We start from the raw sequence: 21,782 nt of genomic DNA, 5'->3' as shown, positions 1-21,782 counted from the left end.
CAGGGGAGTCAGACATACCTCAGCTTAAATTCCGGATCCTACTTAAATCTAGATAAAAGAGGGATGTCATCTAGTATGGTTACCGAGGTTAAATGAAAAGATTCGTGGCGCCGGTGGTGTCACAAAATGGGTTTATTATTATTGGTTTCCTTTGTTAACTCATTACCCTCCGGAGGGACGCCCCTCAGTGGAGAAGCCTGAGAAATTACCCATGTCTTTCGTCCTTAGTTTATTCATATTCAAGGGAGGTTTTAGAACTCTAGGCTGCAACTTGCTAAGAGATAGCTAGCTGACCGTGAGGTGCCGGCTGCCACTTCTGAGGCAGAAATCGGGGGCTGCTATTTCACAAACCCTCCGTCAGGGCCCTTCTACCTCCCCAGCCGCGGCCCTCAGGCCTCAGCCAGCGACCAGACAACCTCAGGCGGCGGGTTCCCAGCCTCCCGCCTCCCACCTTCCGGGGCCAGCGAGAGCTTCCGAGACACGCGCCGCTCAGTGGGGAGTGGCCGCGGCCCCGCCCCTGTGCGTGGCCACATTGTTGCGCCGAGGCGTTTCAAGGGGCGTGCCGCGGTTGCTAGGCGACCACACCACTCCCCTTCCCGCCCCTGCTGCTCCTCTGGCAGTTGTCGACCCCAGCCAGTCCCGAGCGGACGCGCTGGGAGCTGCACTGTGTGGAAGAGAGTTACCGAGGAAACGTCGCGGCCCGGGAGGCAGCCGCCCCAGCTCAGGTGGACGCTGCTCGCCTGACCGTCCAAACGCCGCCCCTCCCTCCGGGGGGTCCGGAGCTAACGGATGGGAGGCACAGCTCGCGGGTCCGGGCGGAAAGATGCGGGGCCGCCAGGAGACGGACTGCCGACCCAGCCGCGGAGGTAACGGCGCCGGGGGATAACGCGCTGGGGCTCCCGAAGGAGCCGCTGCAGCTGGCAGGCGAGGTCGGGGGGCGTGGATGGACTGGGCTGGAGGTTGAGCGAGCCCCCAAGCAGTAAGGACGAGGGAAGGGGTCTGACTCCCTCTCCGGGACTGGCCCACCCTCTTCCTCTCCATCAGCTCCCCTGCCCCCAGCCCAGCGCGGGAGTGGGCTAGAAAGGAGTTAGGGAAAGAAGAATTCCCACCCTGGGGATTATTTCTGAAGTCCTACATCGCGGGTATATGGTAGGAACTCTTGAGAAGCTGGGATTTTTTTGGTGGGGCTTTTTAGCAAGCTGGGGGAGACAGGGAGCAATACCTTTTCAAATAAGCCCTGTTGCTCAGAGCAGATAACCAAGGGCTTTGCCGTGAGGGGTGTAGGTGAGGGGCTCTGCCGAGTAGGACTTTTTGTGGATCGTGTTTTGAGAGATTCTCCACCTTTCATAGGATTTTACACCTTAATGGAGAGTAGGGACCACCTGCCCACTTCATTTGTATGGAGACTACCTTTGGGTAATTTCCTTTGGCTATTTCTAGGAAATCTTGTAGGTCCTCAGTCTGTCTTTTTCTTTGTAAATGTGGACGTCTGTCCCATTTTGTTTTATTCGTACTGTTGGCAAAGAATCAGTCACATCCAGAATTTTTGGTTCTTGTCAATGAAGCAGTTCCCGTTAAAGGTATAATTTTATCAGAATGTAAGCATGGTTTTTAAAAAGAGAACATTCCAAAAATAATTTGTAGTGGGTTTTCTGTTTGGTTTTTGTTTTTCGGTTTTTTTTCTCTTTGTATTCCTATAACACATCGATTAAGAAAGCTCTAGAATTTTACAAAACAGTTTTCATAAGCCACTAAAATATTCCAGCATAGTTTTAAAGATTAAAAAAAATTCTTCCCTTGCAGCTGGCTCATTATCATTGTATTCATAGTATATCATGTAAAAATGATACAATGAAATGCTGATGTGTGTTACTGGGAAATCCATGTTCTTGGTGGCAGATGAAATACATTATTCAGCGCCATCCTGTGGATTAAATAAATCCTCTCCGTCTTTTGTGTTCCCTTACAGCGGTGGAGGGAGGCACAGTGTTAAAGAGCAGAGAAATTATCATTTGGCATTTAGCTTCCACCATCCACCCGAAAATTAAGTGGGTAAAGATGTGAAATCCAGTACGTTTTGTAATTTAGAGAATCCCCATAGTATTTGCTGTAGAATTCACTGTATTTTTCTACAAGTTAGATAGATGTTAAGTAGGAAAGTAAATAAATAAATAAAGAGAAAGCCCTAAGAAGGCCTTTTATTTCTTGCTTGTGAGACCCAGAAGTGCGTAGACTGGAACTATTCTTCCCTTTACAACATGTGGCCAACGGCTCAGAGAGGAAGGTAGAGTAGCCAGTGGTAGAGCTGAGATTAGAATCCAAGTCTCCGACTTGAAAATACAGTTCTCTGTCTTGTTTGTTTGTTCTGGTTAGCTTTTAGGCTTCAGATTTCAACTAGCCTTCGTTTTCAAGTAGTAAGTTAAATGAGATTCTTTTGATGGTCCCTATTGTTAACAACATTCAGAAAGTACGACTTATTTTAACAATTTCAAACTATAAACCTAGAAATGCTGTCCTTTCTTTAAAAATAAAAAACGGAGGAAAAGTTGGGTTTCCTCCCTTCCTCTGCCAAATACCCCTGTGGTGTGTATTCAGTGCCAAAATGCAGTGTGGACATTTGTTTGTATTAATTATTCTTTGTAGCAGATATGAAGCAGTTAAAGGGTGTTTTGGAAATACAAATTTATATACTTCAGTTACTGACAGATTTTATCTGTAATCCTTTCAACTAGATTGGATGATTTTGTCAATGATACCGTCGTGATAATAGATGAAACCAAAGGCTCACCCTGTTCAAATGCACTCCGCAATCCTTCTGAACCACCTCTACCCAGAAGACTAAATGTAAGTAAATGAAGTAATTCTTTGAGCTCTAATGGGCCTGGAAAGGAGGAAGTGCTACTTTAAATGGTCAAGGTACAGTTACATGTCACTGGTAACCCAGGCTCTTTTTTATTCACTTTTGGTTTCTCTTGACTTTGAAATAACAATTTCTGTGGTCCAAGTTCAGCTTTTCAGAATGATTTTGATTTGGAGCCCACCTCTTCCTTTCAATCACTGGGGTAAATAGGGAAAAAAACGACATGCTACTTTTATCTAGATAGTGTTTGTTTGTTTGTTTTTTTGCGGTACGCGGGCCTCTCACCGTTGTGGCCTCTCCCGTTGCGGAGCACAGGCTCCGGACGCGCAGGCTCAGCGGCCATGGCTGACGGGCCCAGCCACTCCGCGGCATGTGGGATCTTCCCGGACCGGGACACGAACCAGTGTCCCCTGCATCGGCAGGCGGACTCTCAACCACTGCGCCACCAGGGAAGCCCTAGATAGTGGTTATTTTTTTTTTTGATAGAATGGTATGTACAGTATATTATGATGGCTCATTTTAACAAGAACAAGAAACAGAAAACACCTCTGAACTTACAGATCTGCAGATTTTTCCTGCACGGTAGAAATGCAGTCCTAGCTTATTAGTATGCTTAAGAGAACCATTTTATAGATCATAAATGAAACTTAGCAATACATTTTGGTTTCGATGCATTTAATCATTTTGGAGCTTGCAGACATTTAGCTTTTGACACCGTTTTATGTTTAAGAGAATAAATTAATTCCCATTCCCTCGGCACTCATAGAGTGGTAGGGAGAGCAGGGTTTTGGACAAGTTCCATGACAGGGAGAATCTATCCTGTGACTTTAAAATTTGCTGCATATATCATCAACGAACAAGCTGAATAATTGAGTAGACTAATTTATCAATAATTCTCCTTCATATTTCTGTTTAAGACGTAAAATTATTTCTATGTAAAACACTGCTTGCATTTTTCATAGTCCTTCCCAACGGTTTGTCAGCTTTTGCCATTAAAAATCAACCCCTTCACTACTTTCAAGGCTAATAATATTACAAAATACGGGCTACATATATTTGGAAGGCTGGTCACCCTATTTTTAATCTCCTTTCTAAAGTGCAGTAAGTTTCCATTCTCCACAAGCTTATTGTTTTTAATATGTAAAAACCTCTAAGAGCTCCAGAACCACCTATATACTCGTGTGTTGACTATCAGATTTCGTGGTTACTTGCTGACAATTAGCACATCTCTCTGGGAAACTATTTACAGTCCGTCATCATGTGACTTAAAGTCCATTTTAACTTTACTTCAGAGTTGGCCAGTGCTAATCACCATATAGTAGGGCAATTAAATTGTATGTTTCAGGATCAAAATGAATTTTTTTACTGCGTGGTATTCAGAGTAACACAGCTTGCAAAACACAAGACTTTAGATTCTAAAACAATGCTGTCTTTGCAAATTTTGCTGAAAAAAGTGCTTTTGACCTCTTAGTAACACTTATAGTTCATTATGCCATGACTCCATTGCGAGACGCTATTGCTCATTTCACAAAGTGCTTTGGCTTCATTGTTTATCCAAGATGCCCTTACATTCTTGTTGTAAACTATAAATCATCTGCTCATAGGCTTTTATTGGGTTAGCTTTGTGTTGCAGAGATTTAGGGTCGAGAACGAGGGAGGGGGTGGTGTTTTATATCTGGACGAGAAGGATATTCCTTTTCTGAATTTCTCAACAAGATCTTTAAGACTTGATTAACGCAGTTGAAGATTCTATTTGAAATGTCAAGAGTGCTCCAAATTGATCAGCTCGGTGCTTTGTGACCATCCAAAGGGGTGGGATAGGGAGGATGGGAGACGCAAGAGGGAGGAGATATGGGGACATATGTATATGTATGGCTGATTCGCTTTGTTATAAAGCAGAAACTAACACGCCATTGTAAAGCAATTGTACTCCAATACAGGGGTGTTAAAAAAAAAAAAAAAAGAGTGCTCCAAATTAACAATGTACATGAAGCATTCTTAAATAAAACATGATTAATCTGGCATTATTTGTCTCTCTGGATATAATTACATAGTTAAAATATTTGAAGTCGATAGCAGACATTGGTCAGTTATTGTGATTATAACCCTAGACTAGAAATATATAGTGTTTTGTAACTACTTTAACATGTGTGAAAATTCTAGATTCTCCTAGAACAACGGAAGGAAAATTTTATTTATAGCACAGCAGACTTGATACATAATTGATTCAGACCAGTATTTGAGTTATTACAGGAAAGGAAAGAAAGCTAAGGCGAGAACCCCTCCCTGTGTGGAAAAATTTCTTTCTGGAATTCTTCAGATTCATTGGAGGTTCAAACCTTGACAGTCCACAGGGGACTAGACCTGAAGTGTCTTGTTCTGTTCTGGAAGCCACACTTGCAGAGAGATATACCGTGCAGCCCATAACGTGTTGAGAACGTGAATAGGATATAGTAAGGCAGCCTGACCCAGGCTGTGTGAGGTGGAGGATGTGATGGGGATGATGAGCCTCGAGAAAAAATGGTGAAGGCAGGACAGCCCCTTTTAGGTATCTGAAGGGCTTTAACATGGAAATTTGGACACTCCTGTGTAGTTCCGGAGGGCAAAATAAGACTTAATTTGCAGAGAGAGAGATTTAGGCTCACTTTAAGGAAAAACCATGAGTCAGGAAATCCAAATGACATCCTTAATCTTACTGTAATAGTTCTGTGGAAGTTAAATTTCTGTTCTTATTAACATTCTGTACCTGAGACCCTCTCTTTACCACAAACAGAAATGAATACCTCCAGAGCCAGCACAGCCTTACATGTAGGTAGAGTAGGTGAAATGCCCAGGGGTGGACCCTGGACCACAAATACCTTTCCTACCAGCTTGTCATTGATGACCGCGGGTCCTAGAGAGTCATTCCCTTGGGTTAAAGCATTGATCTTTTTAAAGGTCAAATATGTCTGGAGAGATAACCCATTAAATTGCATGGCAAGTTGAAAGGAGGTCTTACGTGGGGGAGAAAGTGGGTGAGGTGTTTCCATGCATCCTAAGGGAAGGCTGATTGTGCAGGCCTTCACGGAGCAGAAGGCATAGTTAATGCCAGATGTCTGGTGGAGGGAGTCTGGAACTGCAGAGGAAGGCACCACAGAGAGAAAAGATAAGCTGAAAGGGGAAAGGGAGGGTGTATTGGAGTTTAAACAATATATTGAGAATTTTGCCTAATTGTTACCAGTGTTTTTAACATGTTTTAGTTTCTGAGGGTCTTTCACATATATTATTAATTATAATTTGATTCACACAACATCCTGCAAGGAGGTATTATTATCCACATTTTAAAGATAAAGAAATTGAGGCTAAGAAACTGGGCTAAAGGTTAAGCCTACCCTGGGACCTACAGTTTTTGAGCAGTGTAGCCAGGACCCCAACCTAGGCCTTCTGACTTCACATTTCTTCAGAATGTGTCCCCAAGATTTTAGCAGTAAATATTTAGATGCATTTAGGTTAGGTAGTAAAAATTTAAGGAAAACTGGTTTAGATGCATGCAAATATTTGGTTTTGTTATGTAAATCTACCTAAACCCAAATAATTATAATTCCCTACTTCAGCCAAACCTATCTCCTAATAGATTGTAGTGCCTTGAGGTAACCTGGTTTTTGGCACTTTTATAATTGTGAACAATTAGTGCTCATGTGAATGTTAGATGGATGGATGAGACCTTTTTTTTCCATCCCTAAAAACAGGAATGGTTATTTGACTTAATTGCTGATAAACAAAATGTTGCATTATATTTACATCTTAGCAAGGTATTTAGGTTCTGTCTGCCAGCCTGTTTTATTTTCTTGACTAGTGATAGTTCTCTATTTTGGTATCAGAGATCTCTCCTGGTCCGTATCTTGCCTCTTTATTTAGGAACTCAATGGCAAAGTATGGCTACCGTTGTACTGGCTGCTTTGCTTATATGTAAGATGGTGCAGTGCCTCATTTTTGTAACTGTAGTACTATATAAATGTGTAAATTGATTAAATGACCTAAAAGAAGCAGGCAGGAAGTAATGTCGTGCTTTTATAACTAAATTAGGGGCTGTCTAAAGTATGCCAACACTTAATTTTTTTGTCATCCCTTTTTTGTTTTTTATATTTACATCTTTTATATTTTTATTTATATAGGTGATGGGTCAGGTGTTGTTTGCTTAGGTTATATTAAAATTCTCTTTTTTAAATGGTTGGCCACTTTGGATCATTACCTTATAATTTGCGTTATATTTTAAGAGATCATAAATATAGCTCAGAGCTTCTCTGGAATTATCTACCCCTGATCATAGAGGCTCTCAATCATACAGATCGGGGGTAAAGTTCTTCAGGGTCTGTTAAGAAAAACAGTTGTTCTTTGAAGTATCCCAGACTTTTTTTTTAAACAACAGATTTAGCACTTTTTTTCTTCTTTCCTTCTAGCACATTCTTATATTTTTCTTAGTATATTTTTTAGCGTTTGGCTTTTTCATTGTCTTTCCCTCCATCGAGTTTCAAAGAATCTTATTTCATTTCAGAGGTATTTAATAAGTAGAGTTTTCTTCTGTAGGTTATGGTTCCTTGCAGGAAAAGGTGATGCCAAATCAAGTAAAAAGAGTTGTATGCCTTTGTCACGTAGGCGTTTGCTGAGGGAGACTAGTGTATGTGTCTATGAGCAAGGGAAGGAGAGAAAAAGGAGACTCTTTGTCTTTCGGAGAGTTTTACAAGAAGCACCCTGGGGCCTTAGATTCTCACTGCTATTCATCAGATACTTAAAGAATTGGCCTTGGTGATCTCAAGAGTTCTCTCTGCATTAGAAATTTTGTGATTCAATGAACAGAGATAGAAAGATGTGATCATTTATTTGGGGACCCAGGAGTAGATGATGAGGCCTTGGTTGATTCCAGGCCAAGGTCAACATTAAGCCCTACTGGAGAATAGTACAGGCACTAGGAGAAGCTGGTACCAGGTTATGTTAATGTTCTGGACCAAGATTCAGAAGACCTGGGGATCACATCCTGCCTCTGTCCCTTTATCATTTACAGAACACTTTAATGTGTATTCATTTGCTCCTGGTACATGCCCTTAAGATTTGGGAAGATACTTGAAACAGTTTGTGAACAATATAGGACAGTATATATATAACAAGGGCCAGATTACGTGGTAGACTCGAAAAGCTGCACTTAAGATGTGAGTGGAGCCATAGTTAGTATGGGCTTGGAGTACTTCTAAGTGGAAGAGGGAGGACTAGCATTGGGCTTTGAAAGAGCGTAGGATTTGAGTGGATGGGGTGAAAAGCTTCTCGGTAGGAAGACATACCAGTTAGAAGGAATCTAGCATGTTTCGGGTATGGTAAGATGACCGTCTTGTTTTGAACAAAGGGAGGCCTATGTAGTGGGGCTGGGGTGGCCACAGCAGTCAGGGAACCTAAGGATTAACATAACACGAGTTTCTAGAGACTCCTGCTTTTCTTATCTCACTTTTGGGCCTTTTAACTACACAACTGGCATGTTTTGTTGTTTTGTTCAGTCAGGGGGACGATTCTTTCATTCTTCCACCGTTTTTAGTGACTTTAACATAGATTCACTTCTCTTTGCCGTAGATCACCACTGAGCATTTAACAAGAGGTCCAACTCAGTGCTTCCTGAATGGAGGTGAGATGAAGGTAGAACAACTATTTCAAGAATCTGGCAACAGGAGATCTGATACTTTTCAGTCAGATGGCATCAACGACTCTGAAAAATGCTCTCCTACAGTTTCTCAGGGTAAAAGTTCAGATCGTTTGAATACAGTAAAATCCAGCAGTTCATCCAAAGCATCCAAAGTGTTGCCTCTGACCCCAGAACAAGCACTGAAGCAGTATAAACACTACCTCACTGCTTATGAGAAGCTGGAAATCATCAATTATCCAGAAATTTACTTTGTGGGTCCAAATGCCAAAAAAAGACATGGAGTTATCGGTGGTCCCAATAATGGGGGTTATGATGATGCAGATGGGGCCTACATTCACGTGCCTCGAGACCATCTAGCTTATCGATATGAGGTGCTGAAAATTATTGGCAAGGGCAGTTTTGGGCAGGTAGCCCGGGTCTATGATCACAAACTTCGACAGTACGTGGCCCTGAAGATGGTACGCAATGAAAAGCACTTCCATCGCCAAGCAGCCAAGGAGATCCGGATTTTGGAGCATCTTAAAAAGCTGGATAAAACCGGTAGCATGAACGTTATTCATATGCTGGAAAGTTTCACGTTCCGGAACCATGTTTGCATGGCCTTTGAGTTACTGAGCGTAGACCTTTATGAGCTCATGAAAAAAAACAAGTTCCAGGGTTTTAGTATCCAGTTGGTTCGCAAGTTTGCTCAATCCATCTTGCAATCCTTGGATGCTCTCCACAGAAACAAGATCATTCACTGTGACCTGAAGCCAGAAAACATTCTCCTGAAACACTATGGGCACAGTGCGACTAAGGTCATTGACTTTGGGTCCAGCTGTTTTGAGTACCGGAAGCTTTACACCTATATCCAGTCTCGGTTCTACAGAGCTCCAGAGATCATCTTAGGAAGCCGCTACAGCACGTCCATTGACATGTGGAGTTTTGGCTGCATCCTTGCAGAACTTTTAACAGGACATCCTCTCTTCCCTGGAGAGGATGAAGGAGACCAGCTGGCCTGTATGATGGAGCTTCTAGGGATGCCACCACCAAAACTCCTGGAGCAATCCAAACGTGCCAAGTACTTTATTAACTCCAGGGGCCTACCTCGCTACTGTTTTGCGACCAGTCAGGCAGATGGGAGGGTTGTGTTTGTGGGAGGTCGTTCACGGAGGGGTAAGAAGCGGGGTCCCCCAGGCAGCAAAGACTGGCGGACAGCACTGAAGGGGTGTGATGATTACCTCTTCATAGACTTTTTGAAAAGGTGTCTTACCTGGGACCCCTCTGCCCGCCTGACCGCAGCTCAAGCACTAAGACACCCTTGGATTAGCAAGTCTGTGCCCAGACCTGTCACCATTGAAAAGGTGTCAGGCAAAAGGGTAGTAAACCCTGCAAATGCTTTCCAGGGCCTGGGTTGCAAGCTGCCTCCAATTGTACGAATAGCCAATAAGCTTAAAGCTAACTTAACGTCAGAAACCAGTGGTGGTATACCTCTGTGCACTGTATTGCCAAAACTGATTAACTAATGGACAGCTGGTGTGCTCAGAGATGATATGTAGGTATTTTTAATTATCTTGCAAACCTGAAAATGGAAAAAAAGAAACAACACCAAGCCCATTCATGGATATGTTTTTGGTAGACTAGATATCTTTTTTTAACAAGGCAAAGCATTTTTATATGACTGTAAAAGAACTCTTGGGGCTTCCCTGGTGGCGCAGTGGTTGAGAGTCCGCCTGCCGATGCAGGGGACACGGGTTCGTGCCCCGGTTCGGGAGGATCCCACGTGCCACGGAGCGGCTGGGCCCGTAAGCCAAGGCCGCTGAGCCTGCACGTCTGGAGCCCGTGCTCCGCAACGGGAGAGGCCACAGCAGTGAGAAGCCCACGTACCGCAAAAAAACAAACAAAAAAACAAACAAAAAAAGAACTCTTGAAGGGCTAATTACCTAACCAGCTTGTATTGGCCATCCTGGGATACATAGTAAAAGACTTTTTATAAGTCAGTGCATCTTTTGTTATTATTGTCAGGTGTTCACCAACCTGTGTATTATTCTGTGGGTTTAAATCCTTTTCTCTCAAGGTAGACGATATACCAGAAAGTATATCCTGAACATTCACTTCTAGTCTCCCTCGGCATCAGTTCCAGAGGCTTAATTTGGGACATGGCCGTAGTTATAGATGAGACTGAAAACTAGATCTGCCGCGCACTCCAGACCCCACATGTGTATAGAATGCCTTAAAGAAGCTCACATGTAGAGGAAGAGAATTACATTAAAACCACTTTTTTAAAAAACAGAGCAAAATTCTCAAAAAGAAAGAAGTTCAGACTTGAGGTGAAAATCAATAAGCAAATCTCCTGACATGATAATATTTACTGGGTGCTTATTAAATGTCAGGTTATTCGATCTTGACAGCAATCTTACAAGTGTTAGAAATCAGGGCTCAGAGAAGCCTGGTAATGGGCTCAAATACACCTTTGCTCCAACACCCTGGGGAGCTGGCTTTTGAGCCCAGATGGCTCAGTCTTCAAAGTCCAGGTTCAACCCACATGTAACACTCCCTCTGCTGGTGGCTGTGTGTGCGGGTCGGGTGGGGGGGTTCACACCGATTCTTCCTGCTGACACAACCTAATCTGGCCCACCTACTCTTCAGAAAGGTGTGAGGGGACTGAAGCCTCCAGAACAAACAGGCTGCCCCAGGGCCCTTCCGGGGCCGGACATGCTGCCCAATCCGTAAAAGAGCCCAGAATCACCACAGCAGAGGTAGTGCTCAAAGCGCCTTGCGCATTTTAACCTTCATATCCTCGACATCCTTTCACTGGCTAAAACTTAAGTCTTTAAAACTCAGTATTTGCTAGATCAACCCTCCACTTCGCTCTTTCCACATCATGTCCCTAAAACAATTCCCCCATCAGCCTTGTCCTATCCTACCACCAAAGAGCAGGAAACAGACCCACCGCCCGGCCCCCAGCCCACACCATGCCTTCCATACCAGCAGGAGAACATGCGGCTGCCCAGGAGAGTGCTGGTGAGTAAAGGGAGGTCAGCCTTTTTGACGCGGTACTTCAAAGCACGCAAGAAGCATCTCTGCAACAGTTCATCCATTTGCTCTGCAAGGAGAAGACAAGAACCACATCCTTCCTGAAGGCCGCAGAAGGCCCGCGCAGCACAAGATAACTCCCCGCACGGTGACATCCGTACCTCACCCCTCAGCTCTGAAGGAGCCCATTCCCAGGCACCAAAGCTCCCAGACTCTCTAGAACACTGAGCCTTCACCGAGGTCTGACCCCACAGAAGGGGTCAGGCCACAAAGTCCCACCCAGCCAGGCGCAGATGCTTCTCTGATAGAGAAGTCAGAGCCAGAAGAAAACTAAGAGGGCCGTGTAGCTGGGAACAGTCCAAATAGCAGAGTCGACGGGTATCCAGGGAAACGCGACATGCGCAAGACTCCCAGGTAAGATGGCAAAGGGCTGTGGCACCACCCTCACCAAAACTAAGGCCTTTCCCCGCCCCTCCCGGAGCCCTGGCGCCGCTCTGGTCGGAAGCAGAGCAGAGCGCTTCAGTCCCTACACTGAGAGGCGAGCGCCCTGCTCCTGCCAGAGCTGTACCTTGAAGGGTCTTGCTGTCCGTGGGGCCTGGACTCAGGCCCCCGACACTGGGGTCTTCGGTAGCTTCCGACGGGGACTTCTCCCCACACCTCTGCTGAACCTCCCCCTCCTCCTCCTCCTCTCCCTCCAGGGTCAGGCGCCTCATGTCTCCCTGCAAGGTGGTGTCTGCCTGGACAGACCCCTTCTCTTCACTGAGATCTGAGGGATCCAGGGCCAGTGGAGCAATGGATGGTGGAGAGGACTTGTCTCCAGATCGCCTGCAAAAACCTCATGTCAGAAACACTGAGCAGCAGCCACAACACTCTCCAGCCCCGGTCAGGGGGTCAGCAGGGGTCCAGAGAGAGTAAGACCCACAGGCAGGGGTGTCCAGGAGAGGCCAGAGAACCTGGGTGTGCCTCTCAACTCTGTTTCCAATTCTGGGCCCAGAGAAGTCCCATGCCTCAGTTTCCTCATCTTTGAAATGGGGAGAGTAATTCTTGCCTCCTCCTTAACCCAAACAGAAACTCAGGGACAGAGAAAAATTAAAGACAACATAGTTAAAGTGGAGCTCCCCTTCCAAAGTATTCCCTTCATATAAATTAAAAATAAAACCATTTTGAATTAAATAACCAAATGAAGATTGCAAACGCATCTGTAGTGCCAGTTTGGTGAAATACAAACCCAAGGTTGAGCGTATGGAACAAATTACAAACACCTGGACTGCTCAAGACTGCTCAAGACTGCTTCTGTGTTAAATCAGAATGCAATCTAAAATAGATAAATGACAAGGACCAACTGTATAGCACAGGGAACTATATTCAATACCTTGTAATAACCTTTAATGGAAAAGAATCGTAGAAAACATATATGTATATATCTATATCTAGAATCACTAGATATACTAATGGTCACTAGAATCACTTGGCTGTTCACCTGAAAGTAACACAACATTGTACATCAACTATACCTCAACTGAAAAAAAAGAATGCAATCTAACCTGCAGAGTAGAGATTACAATGGCTTTATGCCACTAAGCCTTATGAAGACAGGAAAAAAAAGGATGCCACATAGCAGAGCGGTAAAAACAAAAAGCTTTATGTTAACTAACATTATGCAAGTCCAACAAAGTTTTACTAACAGCCGCAGCAAGGCTTATTAAGTATGGCTACTAGTGAGGCCAGAGCGTATGTTTAGGCTACTCTGATCAGGTAAATACCATAAGTGTTTTCAAAGGGCGGGAGGAGGGGAGACTGAGGCAGCCACTGATAAAACAATTTAGACAACAGGACCTTAACTGCCCAGACTAACAGTCAGACAACAAGGTGCTGGGAGTACGTGAGTAAGCAGCCCTCAAATGCCTGCTGAAACCCACACTGATGAGGCTGTACCTCCAGCAAAGCAGGGCTTGGCCAATACTTGTAAAATAAGTAACTCCAAGACTGACTAAAAAGGTAAGGGTAAATCTATACCAACAGGCCACAACACTTGGCCAGAAGACCAGGTATACTGCTTTCGAGAAAAGCACTACTTACTATTTTGGTTAAATGACAAGAAAATACCCAGAAAATAAACTCACATACAGCTCCAGGGAGCAACCGTCACAGTGAGAAAGTGCCAGTTCCGTAATGAGGAGGAGACCCGAAATGTGGAACTTGAACATGAAAGTCATCAGGTTGTCACCGTGGTGCCTGAGGATGTACTCTGCTTTGATTTGGATTCAGATGTGAGAATTGCCGAGCACTCATCATGGGGTCAGAAAATGCCTAAATGTACATGGCAGAAAAGGCCAGATCGACCAGTGCCATAAAAATAAAGAACATCACTGTACTGAGAGGCAGAGAAGACCATCCCCAAGGCCTTCTTCCAGCCCTAGGATTCTACAATTCACCTAGGAAATAAAGTTCTCTGTAATTTCTTTTCTAAACAGGCCAAAAAAAAATCTTTTCTCCACATTTTGCAAGGAAATTAATGTCTAGGGTCAGCAACTTGACTAAGGACACAGCAGGGATCAAAACTCTCGCTTCTCAATCCAGACCCTGTGCTCCCTCCACCCACCCAGCTCCCTATAAAACAGAAAAAGCATGGAACCCACCACAAGTGGTCCTGGTAGGTGTGGAGCACAGAGAAGCCCCTTCCCTTCAGACCTGAGGTCAGCATCTCGGCTGTGGACATGGCAGCAACTCCGATGGCAACGGGGGCTCTGAGAAGGAGGAAGTCAGAGACGAGGGTCAGGGAAAGTCTTCCAGGAGGGCACATGTCAGGACCAGGTTTCCACACATGTGTTCAAAGCACCACGGTTGCAAATCTGATGCATCCACTTGTATCACAGAGCTAAAACTCGGTGCAGTCTCAATCTTATTCAAATTACCTACACATATGACTTTCAAAAATTCCTTGACCAAATATTCCTTTCTGTGTAGGTAACTCCTCTACTGATGTTATCATTGTTATATTCTTATTATGAACCAAACCCAGGCAGGACTCAGAAGGATATTTAAAGTTCCCTTTCTTTAATTTCAAAAATATAAATTATCTCCCCTATCTTAAAAAAGGCATAGCCATCCTATATGGAAATTCAGAAGGGAGGCCATTCATATGCCATAAATTAGGCTGAGGGATGCCAGAGGGAAGAGAGAAGAGAGATACAGTGGTACCAACGAAAGGTTCCTTCTGAGTTGGTTCTTTATAACAGGGCTTGCTCTGTATAACATCTATCTAAGAACTGGATGTGTCCAAAATATCAGAAACAACCACATTTACAATAACTACAAAAAACTTCCAAAGCCCAAATGGGAAATCTCTGTCAGCCCACTGTTACTCAGCAATGCACACACCTTGCCTGTAAGGATCGGTGTCCAGCTGGCTAACAGGAGGGGAATATACAAGCCTGGCAACGTTGCCTGGACCCAAGGGAGACGATTCAAGGGCAGATTTCCCAACACCTGAACTTCAAAAAAACGTTTGCTAATCCGGTGGCTCCACTTCCTGTGCCCATGGGTCAGTTCCTGCCACAGAATCTTTGAATTTGCCTTCTTTCCCAGTTCCTAAAAGACGGGTCTTTGTCTTCCACCCTTGGAATCGTCAATGGCTCAAGAACTTCGGTCTCGAACCTGTCTTGTAGTTTTAGTAAACTCCTTTGTACCCTCACCCCCTTCCATAAACCACCTAGGATTCATTCCCACATACATTCTAAATGCCAAACTGAGAGGCCATATACACATTTATGTAGTTTTCTCCTATCTTGGATAGAATACTGGGGGGAAAAACAATAATTTCACCATTCTTTTCAACTTCAAGTTTTGCTACAGGTAAACAAGGAAGGAAACATTTCTAGGTGCTTGGTTCCCAAAGGTTCAAGGAAAATGGGAGAATATGAGCAACAAAAATAAGATCTTTAAACACTGACCCCTCCCATGCCTACCATGTTTCCCTCGCAAAGAACCAATGAGTAAAATAATAAGATGTCATTTTTCATTCAGGATGATACAAATGAAAATGACCCATCATATCCAGTGTCGGTGAGCATGTAAGGAAACAGGCTCCATATACCCTGTAGGTAGGAGGGAAAACTGACACAGCATTTTTATAGGGCAACAGAAAATATGTACGATCTTCAGCCAAACAGTTCTGCTTCCTAGTATCAACTTTAGAAAAATATTGGCACTAGTGTCCCTAGAGGCCTCAGGAAGATCTTGTTTGTGATAGAGACGAAGTAGAGGCAACCACAATGTCCACTAGAAGAGGACTTTTCCCATCACCCCACAGTGGGTAAAAAGATTCAGCTTATCTGTGCTTGCTGACATGGAAAATGTCCCCACTACCTGAAGTGAAAAAGTAATAGGGATAAAGTTTGTTCATTTGTATTTTTAAACATACACACCCCAAACCATACATTTTATATGCACGTGTATATATGCATTGAAGAAGGCTGACAAGGACATGCATCAGAATGATAATGGTTACTTCTAGGACAAAAGGATTATGGGGTGAGAGGGTTTTGATTTTTCAGAACTGTTCATACCATTACTTCCTAATTTATTTTAAAAAAGAGACACTGTGGTGATGGCTGAACAACCCTGTAAATATACTAAAAAAAAATCACTGAATCGTACATTTGAAACAGGTGAATTTTATAGTATGAAAACTATATCTCAATAAATCTATTAAAAATAATTAAAAGATGAGGATGATGATGTGGATGTTCGACAAAAATAATGTTGAAGTCATGCAAGGCAGGAAAGACCAAGAAAATGTCACAGACAGGAGACTAATAAGACATGACAACTAAATGCAATGTGGTACCCTGGACTGGATTCTTGAACACAAAAAAAGAAAAAAAAGACATCGTGGGAAAACTGGGGAAATATGCATAAAGTCTGTAATAGTGTCAAAAGGACTGTACCAATGTTAATTCCTTAGTGTTGATAACTGTACTGTGGTTATACAAGATGTTATCATTACAGGAAGCTGGGTAAGGAGTATTTCAGGACTCTGTACTATACTTGCAACTCTTCTGTAAATCTAAGAAAAAGATTTTTAAAGGAGAAAAAAAACAAATAAATTTTAAAAAAGCAGCAGCAGCAGCAGGAGCAAATACACTTGGCCCAGATGTATGGACACCCCACAGGCTCACTGCCATTCCCCACTCTCTGATTGTTCAGGAAGAATATGTTTTTTCTTTTAATCCTTTATCCATATGCTGTGAAGTTGTCATTCCCACCCCTCCCAAGTTTTCCCTAAGTTTTTTCCCCATAGGCACAGCTGACTGGCACAGTACCTGTTCCCCACCAAGGCAATGGCACAGAGGTCACCCTTCTGTACCTGAGGCAGACCAGCAGGGGGCACCACTAGCCCTGGCAGCATCAAATCTGTAGGAAACAAAAGCATTGCAACTAACTCCACAGTTTACTTCATCATTTATTCATGTGCTCAACAAACATACATTTGTTAAGCATCAACTACATTATTCATAATGAAAATAAAAAGTGGCAAACTGAGGATCAGACCTGTTCCTTCTGGGAGACTAGTGGTCAAACTGAAGCACCAAGCTGAGGGTCCAGTTCCATGATCTATCTTGTTCTGGTTTCCTAAATTCAGTTTATTAATCTAAACTATAGCATATGGCAGTTCACAAAGCACTTTCATGTCACTTATCTTATTTAAGCCTTACAGCAGGGTCAGAGAGCTTATGGAAGCAGCCAAGTAAGAGATGCAACAGACATGAGGGAAAAATTCTATTTTTCAATCATATGAATGCACAAAATGGGTACATTTATTAAAGTAGTTGGCCTTTACTAAGTAGGTTTCAGCCACTATCCAGAATATAGGAAAATACTCTTACCTGCTCCCCCCACCAGTTTTTCAAGCACCAGGGGCCATGTTGTAAATGTTGCTAGAAGATCAGGATAAGACCACAGGGTGTACACTGTCCAAGAAGAGAGCCAGAAAACACTTACTGCCCAAAAGTCAACCCCCTGGGGAATGGCAAAGCCAAACACTAAGGCCACATTAATCAGGATGTAGAAAAGAAACTCAAGTCAAAGCTAGAGAGAAGGTTGTAAGGGGATGCCCAAAGAAGTAGCATTCTTTTTTTTTTTATTAGGTTACCCCAAGTTTGTGAAGCGGTTTATATGTTATATGCTATTTACTTGAGAATCCTTGCTTCCTTTAGCCTTAGAGACCTGCATTCTTTACATATTTATACTGAGCTCTTTGCAGTAGTTTCTCTCAATCTATGATCTTGAGAAGTTATCACTTTTACTGGTCGGAAGACACATGAAGTGAGCTACAGCTCTAAGAGTCTGTTTAGTTGCCAAAGTTGGATATTTATCTGTAAGGCTAAAACTAGTGATGAAGTGAACATCTGCTTTTCCTGTCCAGTATCCCTTTTCCCCTCTCTGGGAACTGAGTGCCCCTTTTCCTGTGGGAAACACATTCCATATAGTTTACATCAGGCTGACTCCCTTCTCAAAGAGGCTGCAGTCTGGAAGAAGGCGGAGACTTAAGAAACTGGGTGTCACTTGAGACTTGGAGGCACCTATTGTTCCACCTGCACTGCAGCAGCCAAAAATGGCCACAGTGGATAAAAGTAGGGACAGAGCCCCAACGAGGATTCCTTTTATGTCCTCAGAAGCAAGTAATCCAAAACCAGGGCACCAGCCTGTAAGAAATTCTGAAACTTTCCCATGTTTATTATTTTTATTCTCTCTGTTTCCACACGGATTAGCAGTAAAACCCTTAGATCAAAAAGGGCTTGTATGTGTACAGCAGCAAAGCAGGGTGGGGGTAGGGGTGGCCTGGGGTAGGAGACTGCACTGCACTGCTGCAGCCAAGCTGGGAGGAAGAAAAGCCCCCAAATGACAAAGTAGGTGTCAGCAGCCATGGAAAAGAGAAAAGGACACTGCCTCTCTGAGATCTGTGACAAAGAAAGCAAGCAAAGTATCCTGAGAGCCAGACAAGAGCCTAAGAAAGAATCCCTGTGAGACATCTCAACCAAAGTTCACCACTAAGACAGCTGGGTATGGAGTTTAACTAACCCAGCTTCTTTCCCATCACAGTATCTCTTCAGTATCTTAAGAAAATTCCACTGGTGAAAGTTTTAAGAAGCATTTTTTACATGCCCTGAAACTCCACCCTTTTCACGACCTCGGCTCCAATCCCTACTTAACCCACTAGAAACCAGTGTTTCTGCACCTCATAATTTCCCTTCGCAAACACCCTCTTTTTGTGTTAACCCTTGTTTTCCCTCACTTCTATAGCAGTTTCTGATCTTGAAAGGCCCAATTCTAGGGACACTAAATCCAAAAAGATTCTTAGGGAGATTTTGCATTTATTGGTTTTAAGGAAGACAGATTAATGGAAGAAACAGATGTTAGGCAAGGACCATAGTAATGGCCATCTCCATCCCATTGCCATACCTGTCGGATATAGATTTTTCTCTAGTTCAAATAGGATGGGGTTACCACCACTCACGTACACAGTCACTGCATCCCCTCTGTGAGCATACAACTTCACAATGTTGAGTTCTTCCTTTCCAGGTACTAACTCAGAGATCTGATCCGTTCCAAGAGTGGGGAAAACAGCTGTCACATCGGCCCGAAGCTTTCTCCTGCAGAGAGCACACATACCTCGTATGTATGCTGCCTGGATGGATTTTAATAAATATTGAGGACTCAAGACTTACTATAAAATCACGAGGCCCAAGAAAAAGACTGGTTGATGATGCCTTATTCTCACTCTTCCAAAACATCCCATTCTCTTTCTCATCCAATGTCTCATCTATTTTCACATGTTCCTGGGGCATGTCTTTCCATTTTACAAAGAGAGGAAAAAACTGAGATCCGGTAAGCAACCCAAGTTAGCCTACCACTAGAAACTAAGCCCTGCCTTCCTGACTCCACACAGAGCTCCTGGACCCACTCCTTTCTCATCTATGCTTGCCAAATCTGTCAACTTATGATTAAACAGCTCTGCTAGGGCACCAAGAATGACAACTATACAACACTGCCTCCAAAATTCCCAAGGTGACACCTTCATTTGCAAAACTGAACAGATACAGTTCTTACCACATATGCCTTATCCTCTCTCACCTCACCCTCCACCTGTCTCTCCTGCCAGTGGTAATCACTAGACACTTCTTCTCGTATACTTGTAGTTCTCTGTGCCCCATCTAATCTCTCCCAAGGGACTCAAAGCTCTTGGTAGGGCAGGGACCCCGTTTTCCTTCATTTTGGCATCCTCCACGACACCTTAAACAGACTGCAGTCAATACGCGCTGATTGAATTATACGCTTTCTCGTAAACTCACTAAAATATCCAAAAGACAGCCTGGGAGGTAAATCAGGCCTCCTCTCCATCTTCACTCTCAAAACACGTCTAACTCACCCTTGCCCGCCTCCCGGGGTCCCTTCTCCGGCTGTACCCCTCGGCCTCCACCCCAAGTCGGATGACCCAGCCCAGAGAAGGCTGTGAGCCAGCCGAGCTTGAGAGATGTCTGGGTGCCCTGGTGGGCAGAGCAGGCTCTTCTTTCCCTCACCTGTCCGACCCCTTGATGGCCGTGTTGGACTTGACCCGAAAGGCCTTGGCAAACATGTCTGCTGGACTGGCCTGGGGAAGAGAAGGAGACCACAGCAGCCAGGGACTGTCAGGAAAGCGCGAGCACGGCAGCTTCCCAACGCGCAGTCCTGGGGGCAGCCATGCTTGGGCCCGGCTGGGAAAAGGGCCCGGCTGGAAACCGGGGCCGCGCAGCTTCGCGGCCGGCCCTCGTGGCAAGGCTGTGAACTGAAGCATGGGGGGCGGGGCCGGAGAAGGCGGGGCCGGAGAAGGCGGGGCGGATCCCTGCGCGGAGCGGTGCACCCTTTCGCCTCACCCCTTCTGCCCGGCTCTGCGCCTAGGCGAGTGGCTTGAGCGGGCGTGTCTGTAGTATCTCTGGGGCCAACAGCGATTCCGTTCATTTTTACTCCATCAGCGTTCTAGTGTGTTGAGTAGGAGCTCTGCCAGCTCTCATTCCATTCAGTTTAGTTCAGCTGCACAAAATTAATTGAACTCGTGTTTTATTAAACTTGCAGGCCTCTTGAATGCTTTTCTTCAGGGCTTTTGTTTATTAAGATCTTTACATTTTATTGCACACTTGGGGCCTCAGCTAGAATTCTTTCCGAGATTTTCTCCTTCCTGTTTTTTAATTTACATGAGGTGATAATAACAATAACAGGGAATCCACTTTAGTCCGAGGTTTGACCTCCTGTTAAGAGGAAAAAACTATACAAATGATCTTCAAATCTGTTATTTAAAACTTTTTTTTTTTTTTTTTTTTTTTGCGGTATGCGGGCCTCTCACTGCTGTGGCCTCTCCCGTTGCGGAGCACAGGCTCCGGACGTGCAGGCTCAGGGGCCATGACACAGGCTCAGCGGCCCAGCCGCTCCCCGTCATGTGGGATCTTCCCGGACCGGGGCGCGAACCTGTGTCCTCTGCATCGGCAAGCAGACGCTCAACCACTTCGCCACCAGGGAAGCCCTAAAACATTTTTGGTTAAATAAACCCACATGTTTGGACCTTTAAGGTACCTTTTGCATTCAGGCATTATTTAGGGGGATTTTGTTTCCAAAGCAATTTTTAAAACTCAGAGTGCTTATAAAAAAATAATTTTGAGGCATAGTAAAATCAAATTATGGTTTGGCTTCTCCCTAGCAGTTTGATCTTGGGCCAATGGCTTATTCTTTCTGAAACTCTTACATTCTCCGTAACATGTGGAGGTAATACCTACTTCACTGGGCTTCTGTGAGAAACCACTGAGATAACACATGTGATATATTGCAGGGTGCTTTGAAATTTTCCCATAAATGGTAGATATTAGTCCAAAACAAACATACAAAAAACTGTCTCAGGCAGGGGTGAGGGACTGGGTTTCCCTGAAAGGGACTGCTGTGTACCCTGGAGACAAGGATTTAATCACCTGGGGTCCTGGCCCCTACTAAACTTAATTTTGCTAATGAAAATTTCAGAGCAGAGTGTCCATCCACCAAGAAAAAAAAAATCCTAATTGCTTTAATTTGGTGATACAGTCACACGGAGGAGAAGTCCATCTGGGCTATAACAAAGATGAGGCCTTGCACAGTCTCTGTCCACAACCATCTCTGCCCTTAATCTGGGGTCAGCCACAGCTCCATCTCCTCCTGCACTTCTGACCCACCATG

The 21,782-nt window shown here is 44.2% G+C and overlaps 2 protein-coding genes across 2 annotated transcripts; one reads left to right on the top strand and one right to left on the bottom strand.

Annotated features, from left to right (window-relative positions):
* Positions 1-789: 789 nt before the first annotated feature.
* LOC307066137 (dual specificity tyrosine-phosphorylation-regulated kinase 3-like) lies at positions 790-10,033 on the top strand (the record flags this gene model as incomplete). The annotated part of the gene is made up of 3 exons (XM_079723230.1): positions 790-866; positions 2,733-2,844; positions 8,459-10,033. 3 exons carry the CDS (start codon positions 790-792, stop codon positions 10,031-10,033), a joined length of 1,764 nt encoding a protein of 587 aa, XP_079579356.1.
* On the bottom strand, positions 10,015-20,181 carry LOC307048343 (eukaryotic translation initiation factor 2D-like; the record flags this gene model as incomplete). The annotated part of the gene is made up of 8 exons (XM_079697404.1): positions 10,015-10,089; positions 11,496-11,613; positions 12,112-12,368; positions 14,183-14,290; positions 16,868-16,958; positions 17,432-17,515; positions 19,008-19,198; positions 20,126-20,181. 8 exons carry the CDS (start codon positions 20,179-20,181, stop codon positions 10,077-10,079), a joined length of 918 nt encoding a protein of 305 aa, XP_079553530.1. The 3' UTR covers positions 10,015-10,076.
* Between the last annotated feature and the right edge of the window lie 1,601 nt (positions 20,182-21,782).

Source organism: Hyperoodon ampullatus (genome assembly GCF_949752795.1).
Source record: "Hyperoodon ampullatus genome assembly, chromosome: 2".
NCBI classification, from domain to species: domain Eukaryota; kingdom Metazoa; phylum Chordata; class Mammalia; order Artiodactyla; family Ziphiidae; genus Hyperoodon; species Hyperoodon ampullatus.
Note: the sequence above shows the minus strand (reverse complement) of the source record. Positions and strands in the feature narration are given on the sequence as shown.